Source organism: Coregonus clupeaformis, chromosome 40, assembly GCF_020615455.1.
Source record: "Coregonus clupeaformis isolate EN_2021a chromosome 40, ASM2061545v1, whole genome shotgun sequence".
In the NCBI taxonomy this organism is placed as follows: Eukaryota; Metazoa; Chordata; class Actinopteri; order Salmoniformes; family Salmonidae; genus Coregonus; species Coregonus clupeaformis.
The window spans coordinates 32,643,379-32,656,975 of record NC_059231.1 but is presented as its reverse complement, the minus strand read 5'-3'; the positions used below and the strand labels follow the sequence as shown (position 1 = coordinate 32,656,975).

Genomic DNA, 13,597 nt, shown 5'->3' with positions numbered 1-13,597 from the left:
CACTTGTAGCCTGAATTGATGTCCACTGTTATTAACTTGCGCTTTGATCTCGGCCACTCATCTGCACTGCTCTGCACTGCTCGGTCTCAGCCACAAATTTGTGCATGGTCCTCGCGCGTCTTTTACATTCATCTACGCTTTGGCAAAATGCAAGTGTTCTCGTTGAACCACAACGCAATTTCATTCAGTCATGTTAAATAATGGTGTAATAGCCTATACTTTTTTGGGGCATTTTGTGTTACATGTGATAGGCTCACGTTTTACCGGTACGGCGTACCCCCACTATTTAGGCGTACCCCCACTATTTATTTTGCCAGGACGCCATACCATTTTATTTTCACCCCTGAACTCTAGATTTGCATAAGTGACTCCGAATTTTGTATAATCTTTGAGTGGGAGATTTGCAAGATAAGAGCTGTGTATATGCACATCTGTAGTTAGAATAGGTCTCTGTATGAGTGAACTATGGATGCCATAGCCTTGGACTGGATAAGATCGAGCACACCCACCATCTTCATGAGCTGGGAGAAGGAGCCTGTGGTACAGTTGAAGAGTTCAGGAGGCAGCCAGCCCTTTTCATCATTGCAGTGGCGGATAGCAGTTCCTACAGTGAGAAAAGAAACAAGTTGAACAGTAAGAAAAGCAAAAACAAAAAGGAGGAGAAGAGGAATATTGGGGTGAGAAATAGTTCAACCGTCTCTCCCTAGCACCAGGTGGCTGCTACACATGGGTGTAAATGGGGAGTTCCTTCAGATAATAAATTAGATAAAAGCACAATCTAAATGCCAACGTCATTACCATTAATTCCAAACAAGCATTCAACAGATAAAAGAGTTTACGGTTAGAACTGACAGAGGACCGTTGGTTGATGTGAGCCAAACCGAGTCATCCAATAAAAACGGCCCAAGAGAGTCCAGCGGGCAACAAAGGGTTTCCGTGGTGACAAGGGTAACTAAGGGGGTAACTATGGAGGTTACTGTGGTTTAATGGGAGCAGGTCAGTGATGTTACGTCCTGGCCCTGCCCATATTTTCTCTACTGCTAAGGCTCTATGTGGAGCAGGAGACCCACCCCACCGCGCACACACACACGGCTCTGCGGTATTATGAATGTGTCTCCAAGCAGACGTTGCCAAGTCTTCTTCACAATGCCCAGTGTTTGTCTCTGTCTCCGGCTGCTGCCCTCCAGAGACAGAGTTTCACTAACACCATTGGCCAATGACAAGTCTCAAAAGGCCCTGATAGACCAAAGGGCGGCAGGTAGCTTAGTGGTTAAGAGCGTTGTGCCAGTACCCGAAAGGTCGCTGGTTCTAATCCCCGAGCCGACAAGGTGAAAAATCTGTCGATGTGCCCTTGATCAAGGGACTTAACCCTAATTGCTCCTGTAAGTTGCTCTGGATAAGAGCATCTGCTAAATGACAAAAAAAATAAAAAAATGAGAGGGCCTCGTTAGTGTGCTGTGTTAATGAGTTCCCTCCACAGAAAGAGGTGTTAGGAACAGCAGAAAGCCTTGAACTAAGGGACTCCACAGAACATAATATCCATTCTCCACCCATAAAATCTTTATTATAATCTTTTGAAGCATTTGATATCCATACGAATTGGGCTGAGTATTATTGTGACTGTTCCTGCTATCAAAAGAGCTGTGTAGTGTGCAGAGGAACTCACCGATAGATCCTTTGGGACAGTTCATGGCTGCAGGACGGCCAAACTTGGTCTTGGGCCACCAGATCCCTTGGTCGAAGGCCTTGGGACAGCCCTCATATACCACTGAGAGATGAGAGGGGACAGATGGCACACAGTTAGAAGTGGTCCCTATAATCCCTAACCACTGACACAGGGTCAGATGTTTTGTGATCCCCCTAATGGTTCTGGTTGGTAGTGAGTTATGTGTAATCTGATCCTAGATCTGTGGTTAGGAACAACTTCTGCCTTGAGCATCAAGGGCTGCCTTGGGCTGTATTGCACATATCTAACACGCCCAAGAAACACTACTGCTAGCAACTCTTACGAGTCTTTCAAAACAGCCAAACAGGCCAGCAATTATATCAATAATCCTACAGAGTGGTTACACAACGTTAATAAATAATTCAGATGATTTCTAATTTAGTAGCCTAATCCTAAGCAAAACCAGGTTAAAACTTGTATGCGTGTTGCTATGGCTTTCTAAGTAATGCAGTCTGATCATGTGCTGTATTGTATACATACCCAACTGCTTATATCCTAAGAAGTGACCATGATTGTAACTCTTTGAAGACCTTTTATACAGTAGCCACAAGGTTGGGTTGGAGCACTTAGGTGACAGATATGGTATGGGGACTGTGGTTCTATATTGAAACTAGAGTGGGATCTAAAAGAGGGAAGGCCTTGAACCAGACTATAGAGAGGCAGAGGCTCTGTTCAAATACTCTGAAGATGAATCCTTCCTTCCTCCTGTCCTTGGCGTTATAACTGATCTGACATGTCTGGATAAGAGGAATCCTTGCTTTCATGAATCCAAATTGAGTGAGATCAATGATTACAGCAAAGAAGAAAGGATGCATTTTCAATGTATTCAAAGAGACAAAATGCCCTCACAGGCTCTCAAGATCACATTTAAGAGTATCAAACATTTGCATGTGCACCATTACCTTCCATGTGTATACATACCTTCACAACCGGTGGCGGTGACCTCAGCAAAGGGGTTGTCACAGCGGTTACACTGTTGTCCGATGACCCCGGCTTTACAGTGGCACTGTCCGGTGTGGGGGTCACAAGTACGGGAGTGGGCCCCTAGAGGGAAGCACTCACAGGGGTAACAGGTGTCCTCATCCTTGGGCCGGTAGTAGTTATCCTGGGGAGAGAGAAGATGGGGGAAAGTTAGCGATTAGCACCTTCAGCTACGGTCAGCTTACTAAGCCTACAACATACAGTATTATCTACCAGTAAGAATGGTTGGTTGTTTTGGGACCTATTGGTGAGTTGTGGCCAATTCCTACTAGGTTTGTCATAGTTTACAATTGGGGGGCTTCAAGAGGAAACATAGTTAGATTCATCTTAGGGCCACAGAAAATTCAAAAGGCTTAAGGAGGGTCCAATAAACATTTGAGAAACCCTGCATTAGCCTGTGAGAAGAGTACCAGTGATTATCTTCTTACCTTGCAGCGACACTCTCCGCTGGTCTTGTTACAGTCAGGGTTGAACCCTTTGCTGATGTCACAGTTGCAGGGGCCACACATGGGGTTCCCCCACCAGCCCCGAGGACACGGCTTCTCAATCCTGACACATCACACAATAACAACACATTTAGTTGAGTTTAGCACATGCATGGAAATGGAATGCTATAACAATATCACTTAACAACAAAAATGCTTCACAGATCAAGTATAAACGTTCTATCCCTTGGAAGAGAGACAACACAGTGAGTGAGTCACTCGCTCTCCAACACTTTCATGTCTCTGAGTTGATGGAGGGGTAAGATAGGGGGTTATAATAGGGGCAGGGTAGTCAGTAGCAGAGTATCAGTGCAGGTGGAGACCAAACACCTATGGAGGAGCACTGATGCATGAGGGGGTCCCACATCCTGCCTTAGACAGGAAATGATGTGTGACATATGGGTCAAAGGTTAGTGGGTAAAGAATTTACATACAATCTACCACCCAGAGGAATAGTCAGGAGTATGTTGCTGGCTACTGCAGTACTGCAGGAGCCATTTATGGCCAGAACCTAATATAGCTAAAGCTGACCTGAGGCTCGGCTTACCGTTATATATGGCCAAAAACACACACACATGCGCTCACACACACACCCGCTACAGACCCCGTTCGCATTTAAACCATACACACCACACACTTGTTACAAGATCCAGTTAATGTCTAGAACAACAAACAGTTGTTTCATCTAACCCTCTGGCTCCTGCCTCTGACACTCACGCCAGATTCCTGCTCTAATCAACGGCAGATCTGGGATCAGTTTTGGGAGACAGAAATCCCCCAAAGAGCTCAGATCACAGGCCTGGGAACAGCCACATCTGGGGTTCATTACCAGCAGGCTTACACCAGGTGCTGGAGAAGGACTGTTTTGAGTTAAGGACGGTAAAAGTAGATCCTGTTGCCAGTCAGATGAATGGTGAGGCGCATATTTGTGAAAGACAAGAGAGGAAGGTAAGGGAGTAGAGGTTGATTAGGCTAACATGAAAACAATCGGATGTTGCGTTGATATCGTAGGCATGTGAATTCTGTGTGTTCCCTTGCACTGTGGAGCCAAATCAGGACCCACAAAAGCACACACTTACACAGGCACTTGCACAAAGGGTCCAGGTCTTACTTGTTTTCGCAGTACTGTCCGTAGTAGTTCTGTCCACACTCGCAGGTGTAGCCATGGGAGGAGCTAGGCTTGCGGACGCAGGTGGACACGTGCTCGCAGGGGTTGAGGTGACACGCGTCAACACACTCCCTCCCAAAGTACCCTGGGAAAGGGCACAGGTCACAGAGAGAAGGTCAGGAGGTCTTCAACAACATGGCAGAATTATACACAGTCATATAATGGAATGAAAGCTGAAAGCTGAAGACTACAAAACAACATTGCTATGGTGAACAACTTTCAGAGCAAGTGAATGGTGTGAGACGAGATGCAGACACAGGTGTGTGTATGTACTGTATGTGTGTGTGTGTGTACAGCATGTGTGTTACCTGGGTCGCAGACGCAGGTGTGTGTGCTCCAGTCATCGCTGCAGTGGCTGTTCTCAGGGCAGATGTTAGAGTCACAGGGATCAGCCAGGTCACAGCCCTCCTCTACATGAATCTTAAAGCCCTGCAGCATGTTCACATTGACCACGTTTGTGGAGGTCTCACCCATACGCACACCCTGTGGGAAAGAACACACGCTCTCCATTAGGGCCCAGAGTCTCAGGTACACACACACGCTCATCACACAGCCCCTAGGTATTAGCTAAGATAGGTAAGTATATACATACAGTAGGCTACAGTACTTTATGTTGTGAAGTATAATGTAATCCAGACATGGTTACTGTTAAAACGTACCTGTATACATCCGGTGAAGCCATCGTGGACGTGGTTCCCCTCTCCTGGTAATCCTCCCAGATACAGAGCCCTCAGCCTCAGACCTGGCAGCTCATTACCTATCTCCACTGACCTCTGGAGACACACAGACACACACAGAGTATAAGATTTGCTGTGTGTACGTATGTGTGTGTTTGTATCTGTGTCTTTGTGTATATGTGTATGTCTCAGTACCTTGTACAGTCCGTAGTCCAGTGACACCAGGGCCATGTATTTGATGTCCTTGCCGTCTTTGACGCTCTTCAGCTCCACGAGGACATGGTGCCACTCCCCATCGTTCACCCTGACTTGAGGGAAGCTCAGCACCGCTACCCGCTCAGATCCCAGAAACACCTCAAACCTCACGTACTGATCACTAATCTGAGGGGAGGGTGGGGGGAGAAATAGAGAGAGAGAGAGAGAGAGAGAGAGAGAGAGAGAGAGAGAGAGAGAGAGAGAGAGAGAGAGAGAGAGAGAGAGAGAGAGAGAGAGAGAGAGAGAGAGAGAGAGAGAGAAAGTGAGAGAGAGAGAGAGAGAGAGAGAGAGAGAAAGAGAGAGAGAGAGAGAGAGAGAGAGAGAGAGAGAGAGAGAGAGAGAGAGAGAGAGAGAGAGAGAGAGAGAGACAATTACTACACACAGGCAGTCTACTCAACTTCGATCAACCATATAACACAACTTACCTTCTTGCTCTGTTGTTGTTACTGTGTGTGTACAATAACTCACCAGTAGGTTGACAGTAGAGAAGTCGCCAGCATTAGCCTGCATCAGCGTGCCAGTGCCCTGCCTCGTCCGGAACATCAGGCCCATGTACCAGGGCACAGCGATGGTGATGTCGAGATCACTCCATGACACCAGGGCCTGGCCGTCAAAGTGCTGTGGTGACGGCATCACTGGAGGAGGAGAATAATACAGATCAGAATCACATAATATGTTCAATAATCATTGCTATTAAGGCACATCACATGTTATACACATCACATGCTTAGTAGGGCTGGGAATTGCCAGGGACCTCATGATACGATATTATCACGATACTTAGGAGCCGATACGATATGTATTGTGATTCTCACAATTCTATATGTATTGTGATTCGATACTGCAATTTTATTGCGATTTGATGTTCCAAATATATTGCTCACTATATATCTGCTATAGAGAGACACAAGAGAACATTTGTTTTGATTAGTCGTGGAAATAAAAGTGCTGAAAGCATATTGGCTCACTATTTAAAAAGAAGATGGAGAACAAGCTATAGGATAAAAAATACCGGAGTTTTGGCGCAGGTACAGCCGACTAGCGCTAGTTAACGCTACCTAGCAAACAAAACAATTTATTTTTACAAATCCATACTTGGATTCAAAGTATGGATACAATATCGTCCAAAAACAATATTACTATGTCAGACTTACAGATTTGTTGTTGTATTTTTGTATTCTTCCAGACATCTTTACTGTCAAATATCTTGTTTTATACAGGACACTAATCCTTCTTTGACAAACATGCACACATACACATCACACTCCAGAGCACCTACTAGCCCTGCAGCCAAACAGACATGTTGTAGTCAGTCAGTCAGCCATTCAGTCAGTCAGCCATTCAGTCAGTCAGTCAGCCATTCAGTCAGTCAGTCAGTATAACAGTTGTATGTCTGTCAGCATAGCACTAGTTTTTCCCCTATGAGACAATCGAAGCGCTAAGCTCTCTCAATCTCCCTCTTCTCTGCAGGGCACATATTTCTACTGATGCACAGACACACACACACACCTGACAAAACACACACTCAGAAGATGCTGGGGACTAGCTCCTGAACCGCCGCCCTCTCGGTCTCTCTAACTTTTTTTTCACATGATACATTGCTCATTTGCAGTGCCTGGAAAGAGTCAAAATATGTAAATGATGCATAAAGAACAACATCAAATATAGTTTGGAGTTGGATTCCTTCGAGATACAGTTCATTAGACAGTGGAGAGCGGAGGACAACCACCAGCTCACACGAAACCTTCACACTAACCTAAACACACTCACAGGTCAGCTGTTGAGGTGCAACTAAACCACAACATATGTCCAAACCCACAGAATGTGTCTGGGAAATCCTGAATTACAAATCGACTGTCTCGTCATATTTCTCTACTGCGCCTCTACAGTACCACTGATATGTCTACGGTGTCCCTTGCCGCTCGAAAAGTAATATGATATCTATGGTTCCCGTGCTGTCTGTGATATAACGTCTATGGTTTCTACTTTCTACACAGCTTGTCAACAAGTAGTGGAGCAGCCAAACTCCGTGTTACTTCTGTTTCTATGTCCAACTACAGATACTCTATCTATCTGGCACCACTTCACAGCTACCTCATCCTGCCAACCTGCCCTGACTAGGTGGAGATATTCGATCAAATATCAATGTGTGTGTGTTTTATAATTGTTTGGAAGCAGACCATAGAGGGTAAATCAAAGTCATCCTCTTACTGTTTTATAACTCAGTAGGACTATGACTCATAGTCATATTGTAGCATTCATTTCACTCAGGTACAAATAACAATATATTTGGCAAGTGTTCTGGATATATTGCCCTGGCCTTGGATAGTTTCCCAAACAACGAAATTGCTTTATGACATAATGCTGACACACAGGCACACACACAGTCGCACACACAGTCGCACACTACAGCTTCCCTTGATGACTTGGCGTTAGATCGCTCTGTGTGCAAGACAGGACAGGCACAGAGTGAGTCACTTAGTTTAACCCTTTCAGAGGAACACACACACACCATTTCAGTACCCCGCTCCTGGCCTTACACAAGACCTGACCACAAAACCAGTAAACCTCATACAAGCATACAGCGCTATCATTAGGCATGTTAGACACACACACACACACCACACCACACCCATCCACACCACACCCCACCCCACCCATCCATCCATCCATCCAGCCCTAGTGAAGGATATGAGCTACAGAACAGTCAGGATCAAAACAGGGCAAGCTGTAACAGTGTAACCACACACTGATTCACACAACATATATCTGTCTATCACACACCCACACCTGTCCATCAGCACGGGAGTATATAGGACTGTTATGACTAGTACTGTATATACACTACAGGAGCTCTGTGGTCTGCTCCATGTAAACACTCTGGATCAACAACAATGGGGCAACCACAGGGGCCGCGTGTGTCCCCGTCCCGTGATCCTGGCAATGATATGTGAGTCAGAATTGGTCTTTATCTCATTAGTGAAATAGACAACAGCCCTTTGGGCTTAAGTTTTAAGTTTCACTATTATACTAACATCTAGCTGCTGCATAGCACGTGTATGAGTCAGTAATGACCAGTCACCTCAGGTTCCTGTTGGATCTCTATCCACAGATACACTTCCTTCACACACACACACACGCACACCCTGCTTGATCGCTATCTGAAAAGACACTTCCTTCACAGGAAGCTAAGCCACATTACCTCCAGTGTCCTTCCTCACTTCCTTATGCAATCAACTGTAACACAAACAACAGAGTCCTGCTCACACTGACGCATACAGACGTTGACCCAGATATTCAATATGAGGGACTCTCACTGTAACATGCACAGCTGCAGTCCTTATGCCATCTTGAAACACACACACATGTAACAGTATTGCTTCTGTCCCTCTTCTTGCCCCAACCTGGGCTCGAACCAGGGACCCTCTTTAACACATTGACAACAGTCACCCACAAAGCATTGTTACCTATCGCTACACAAAAGCCGTGGCCGTTGCACAGCAAGGGAAACAACTACTTCTAGATCTCAGAGCAATTGACGTTGCCGATTTAACACTATTAGCGTGCACCGCTAACTAGCTAGCCATTTCACATCGGCTACACACACACACACCATCACCTTGTTCGCAGGTCTTGCCCCCGTAGCCCAGAGGACAGTCACAGCTGTAGGTGTTCCACTTGTTGACACACAGTCCTCCGTTCTGACACAAATCCTTAGTACAGAAGTTCCTCTTGGCAGGGCAACCTACATGGGTCATAATTTTTATTTTTATTTTTATTTCACCTTTATTTAACCAGGTAAGCCAGTTGAGAACAGGTTCTCATTTACAACTGCGACCTGGCCAAGATAAAGCAAAGCAGTGCAATAAAAACAACACAGAGTTACATATGGGGTAAAAAACATAAAGTCAAAAATACAACAGAAAATATATATACAGTGTGTGCAAATGTAGCAAGTTATGGAGGTAAGGCAATAAATAGGCTATAGTGCAAAATAATTACAATAGTATTAACACTGGAATGCTAGATGTGCAAGAGATTATGTGCAAATAGAGATACTGGGGTGCAAAAGAGCAAAATAAATAACAATATAGGGATGAGGTAGTTGGGTGGGCTAATTTCAGATGGGCTGTGTACAGGTGCAGTGATCGGTAAGGTGCTCTGACAACTGATGCTTAAAGTTATGGAGGGAGATAAGAGTCTCCAGCTTCAGAGATTTTTGCAATTCGTTCCAGTCATTGGCAGCAGAGAACTGGAAGGAATGGCGGCCAAAGGAGGTGTTGGCTTTGGGAATGACCAGTGAGATATACCTGCTGGAGCGCAGACTACGGGTGGGTGCTGCTATGGTGACCAATGAGCTAAGATAAGGCGGGGATTTGCCTAGCAGTGATTTATAGATGGCCTGGAGCCAGTGGGTTTGACGACGAACATGTAGTGAGGACCAGCCAACAAGAGCGTACAGGTCACAGTGGTGGGTAGTGTATGGGGCTTTGGAGACAAAACGGATGGCACTGTGATAGACTACATCCAATTTGCTGAGTAGAGTGTTGGAGGCTATTTTGTAAATGACATCGCCAAAGTCAAGGATCGGTAGGATAGTCAGTTTTACGAGGGCATGTTTGGCAGCATGAGTGAAGGTGGCTTTGTTGCGAAATAGGAAGCCGATTCTAGATTTAACTTTGGATTGGAGATTCTTTATGTGAGTCTGGAAGTTGAGTTTACAGTCTAACCAGACACCTAGGTATTTGTAGTTGTCCACATACTCTAGGTCAGACCCGTCGAGAGTGGTGATTCTAGTCGGGTGGGCGGGTGCCAGCAGCGTTCGATTGAAAAGCATGCATTTAGTTTTACTAGTGTTTAAGAGCAGTTGGAGGCTACTGAAGGAGTGTTGTATGGCATTGAAGCTCGTTTGGAGGTTTGTTAACACAGTGTCCAATGAAGGGCCAGATGTATACAAAATGGTGTCGTCTGCGTAGAGGTGGATCTGAGAGTCACCAGCAGCAAGAGCGACATCATTGATATACACGGAGAAAAGTGTCGGCCCAAGAATTGAACCCTGTGGCACCCCCATAGAGACTGCCATAGGTCCAGACAACAGGCCCTCCGATTTGACACACTGAACTCTATCTGAGAAGTAGTTGGTGAACCAGGCGAGGCAGTCATTTGAGAAACCAAGGCTATTTAGTCTGCCAATAAGAATGCGGTGGTTGACAGAGTCGAAAGCCTTGGCCAGGTCGATGAAGACAGCTGCACAGTACTGTCTATTATCAATCGCGGTTATAATATCGTTTAGGACCTTGAGCGTGGCTGAAGTGCACCCATGACCAGCTCGAAACCGGATTGCATAGCGGAGAAGGTACGGTGGTATTCGAAATGGTCGGTGATCTGTTTGTTAACTTGGCTTTCAAATACTTTCGAAAGGCAGGGCAGGATGGATATAGGTCTGTAGCAGTTTGGATCTAGAGTGTCACCCCCTTTGAAGAGGGGGATGACCGCGGCAGCTTTCCAATCTCTGGGGATCTCAGACGTTATGAAAGAGAGGTTGAACAGACTAGTAATAGGGGTTGCGACAATTTCGCGGCTAGTTTTAGAAAGAAAGGGTCCAGATTGTCTAGCCCAGCTGATTTGTAGGGGTCCAGATTTTGCAACGCTTTCAAAACATCAGCTGTCTGAATTTGTGTGAAGGAGAAGCGGGGGGGCATGGGCAAGTTGCAGCAGAGGGTGCAGAGTTGGTGGCCGGGGTAGTGGTAGCCAGATGGAAAGCATGGCCAGCTGTAGCAAAATGCTTGTTGAAATTCTCGATTATTGTAGATTTATCGGTGGTGATAGTGTTTCCTAGCCTCAGTGCAGTGGGCAGCTGGGAGGAAGTGCTCTTATTCTCCATGGACTTTACAGTGTAGATGTCAATCATAATAGATGTCAATCAGTAGCAGTAAACAAACAACACAGCTAACCTGAGTAATGTATCTATGAATTAATTAATAGATGAATTAATAAATGAATGAATGAATGGTCAGATGGATAGATGGATGGATGGACTGACAAACAACCGACGAACAACGACCGAACAAACAAAGGTTATTACCTGCAGTGGTTCCGTTGTTAGCGATGAAGCTGGCCATGTCGGTGGGTTTGCTGTCGATGCTCAGGTTCCTCATGCAGCCCACAAAGTCTCTGTTCCTCACAGGGAAGTCCTCAGGCAGGTTGGGAACACCACCCAGCAGCAGCGGTCCTGTCAGGTCCAATGATCTGCAGGGGAGAGTACAGGAAACTGGGTCAGAATGGAGCCAAAATGGCACTTGTAGCTCATAGAGTTCCTCTAATAGTTCTGGATCCAAAATGGCGCCCCAGTCCCCATAGGATTAGGAGCTAAAGATGCACCAACGAAAGTGAACAAAGTGCCAACTGATGGGTAATGGACTTAAGTGAAAATGAAAGTCACACACTATATTTCAAATGAACGCAACGACAGGACCAACGTTTCACTACACAGTGCCTGTGACAGACTCCAAAGTGTTCCTCCAAGGTTCTTAAGGGTTCTGAAGGGGACTACAGGGTACTCCAGGCTACTGGTGGTGTGAGTAGTATGGTTACCCTGCAAAATGTTATTTGTCACATGTCTTGTTGACTGAAAGGACAAAGCCACTGTTACACAGCTAGCTAGCTTGATTCATTCCTCATCCTCTAACACTACAACAGCCCAGAAGATTTAGCAGGCAGCAAAGACGCAGGCTAAAGAAGCTTACACACAAGCCTCTATACTTCTAAACATCAAACGCCCAGGGTTTAACGTGACTTATTGTGACGCAATACCAACGCATAACGTAAAACATATGATCAATTTGAATACTGCAAAAGTCCATTGTCATATGGTCTAAAAATGCCACATGAACTTTAGTGGTGTCCCACAAAGTATGTGTCGAACTGGTGTCACACAATGTACGCTATTTTGGGCCGGTCCTTTATAACGATTGTTGCCTCTCACTTCAGGAGAAGCAGCTAGGGTGAGGTCTGACCGACAGACAGGTATACCGATAGACGTGTGTGCGTGTGTCCGTAGTAACTTTCACTCCTTTTCATAAAAGACCTAACCTAAAAGCCTGAGTGTCGACCTCAGAGTCAAACGGAGCCACATCATTTACTGTTGAACAGCTCTGAGCCTATCATAGTGGAGTGACCGGTTCTAAAAGAATGCAGCCTCATTACCCCGTTCCTTTGATGTGTTTTTCTTATTTTCCTAAATGTGTTCTAGCTTGCTGCCTTGCCTAACGTCCCTAATTTGAAAAGGCTCTTGGTTTCAGATACAGAAACAATTAGTTGCGGTAGTAAACGTCTGAGAGATAGGATTGTAAAGGTTAAGCCATTTTAGGCTGTGTAAGAGGCTATGTCTGAGAGATTTGTCTGACAATTGAGAGCATGTCAATCGTGAGAGATTAAGAGAGAGAAAGGCAAGGTAATCTGGTGTAATGAAGGTGATTGAACATCAGTCCTGCAGTTACAACACTGACTGCTATTAGTCTAACACATATTAGTCTCACTAAAGGTAGTGGAAAGAACCTGAAGACAGAGGGGGAGAGGGAGACAGAGAAAGAGAGAAGAGAGAAGAGAGAAGAGAGAAGAGAGAAGAGAGAGAGAAGAGAGAAGAGAGAATAATAATAATAATATGCCATTTAGCAGACGAGAGAAGAGAGAAGAGAAGAGAGAAGAGAGAAGAGAGAGAGAGAGAGAGAGAGAGAGAGAGAGAGAGAGAGAGAGAGAGAGAGAGAGAGAGATACACACTCACTTTTTCTGTCCGGTCTGGGTGCCTTGGGCAGCACAGGAGTAATTGCTGATCTGGTTGCCAAAGCGAACTGCCATGGCGATGTCACAATCGTCCACAGCAACCACAGCCACCTTCTCACCCGAGGGTCCATGGGGGATCCCCAGACGACCAATGTTGGGCTGGAACACAGAGGTCATAGGTCACATGATTTTTACAGGAAGTAAAAATTAACATACATCAATAATGGAGGAATGAAGAAGTTGCCCTTCTTTGGACTTTACTGTTTGGAAACAGTTTGCATTCTAAAGATGGCATGAAACTTAAAATTGCAATTCCATCTCTATAAACATGATATAAAACAGTTATTCACACCATAAACAGTAAAAGCTATTAGGTTAATTAGGTCATAACGGACACTGATTAGAGCAATTCTCCTGATCAAGGGCTCTGGCCTATGAATGTTGATCTGAGAGAAATTAAGATCAGTTTAGAAAATCTGATTAAACTCCTTGGTTTTAATCGCAGTGTCAATGCACAGGCTGA

The 13,597-nt window shown here is 45.3% G+C and overlaps 1 protein-coding gene across 1 annotated transcript in view; it reads right to left on the bottom strand.

Annotated features, from left to right (window-relative positions):
• Positions 1–13,597, bottom strand: part of LOC121554850 (cadherin EGF LAG seven-pass G-type receptor 1-like) — a 138,416-nt gene that overhangs the window by 22,881 nt on the left and 101,938 nt on the right. The window contains exons 8-19 of the mRNA XM_041868552.2: positions 13,076–13,233; positions 11,378–11,541; positions 8,912–9,037; positions 5,761–5,927; positions 5,233–5,418; positions 5,020–5,133; positions 4,669–4,843; positions 4,304–4,445; positions 3,136–3,256; positions 2,648–2,831; positions 1,667–1,768; positions 510–604 (exon numbers count right to left, since the gene is read on the bottom strand). Coding sequence (XP_041724486.2) covers positions 510–604; positions 1,667–1,768; positions 2,648–2,831; positions 3,136–3,256; positions 4,304–4,445; positions 4,669–4,843; positions 5,020–5,133; positions 5,233–5,418; positions 5,761–5,927; positions 8,912–9,037; positions 11,378–11,541; positions 13,076–13,233 — 1,734 coding nt within the window. The remainder of the gene's footprint in view (positions 1–509; positions 605–1,666; positions 1,769–2,647; positions 2,832–3,135; positions 3,257–4,303; positions 4,446–4,668; positions 4,844–5,019; positions 5,134–5,232; positions 5,419–5,760; positions 5,928–8,911; positions 9,038–11,377; positions 11,542–13,075; positions 13,234–13,597) is intronic.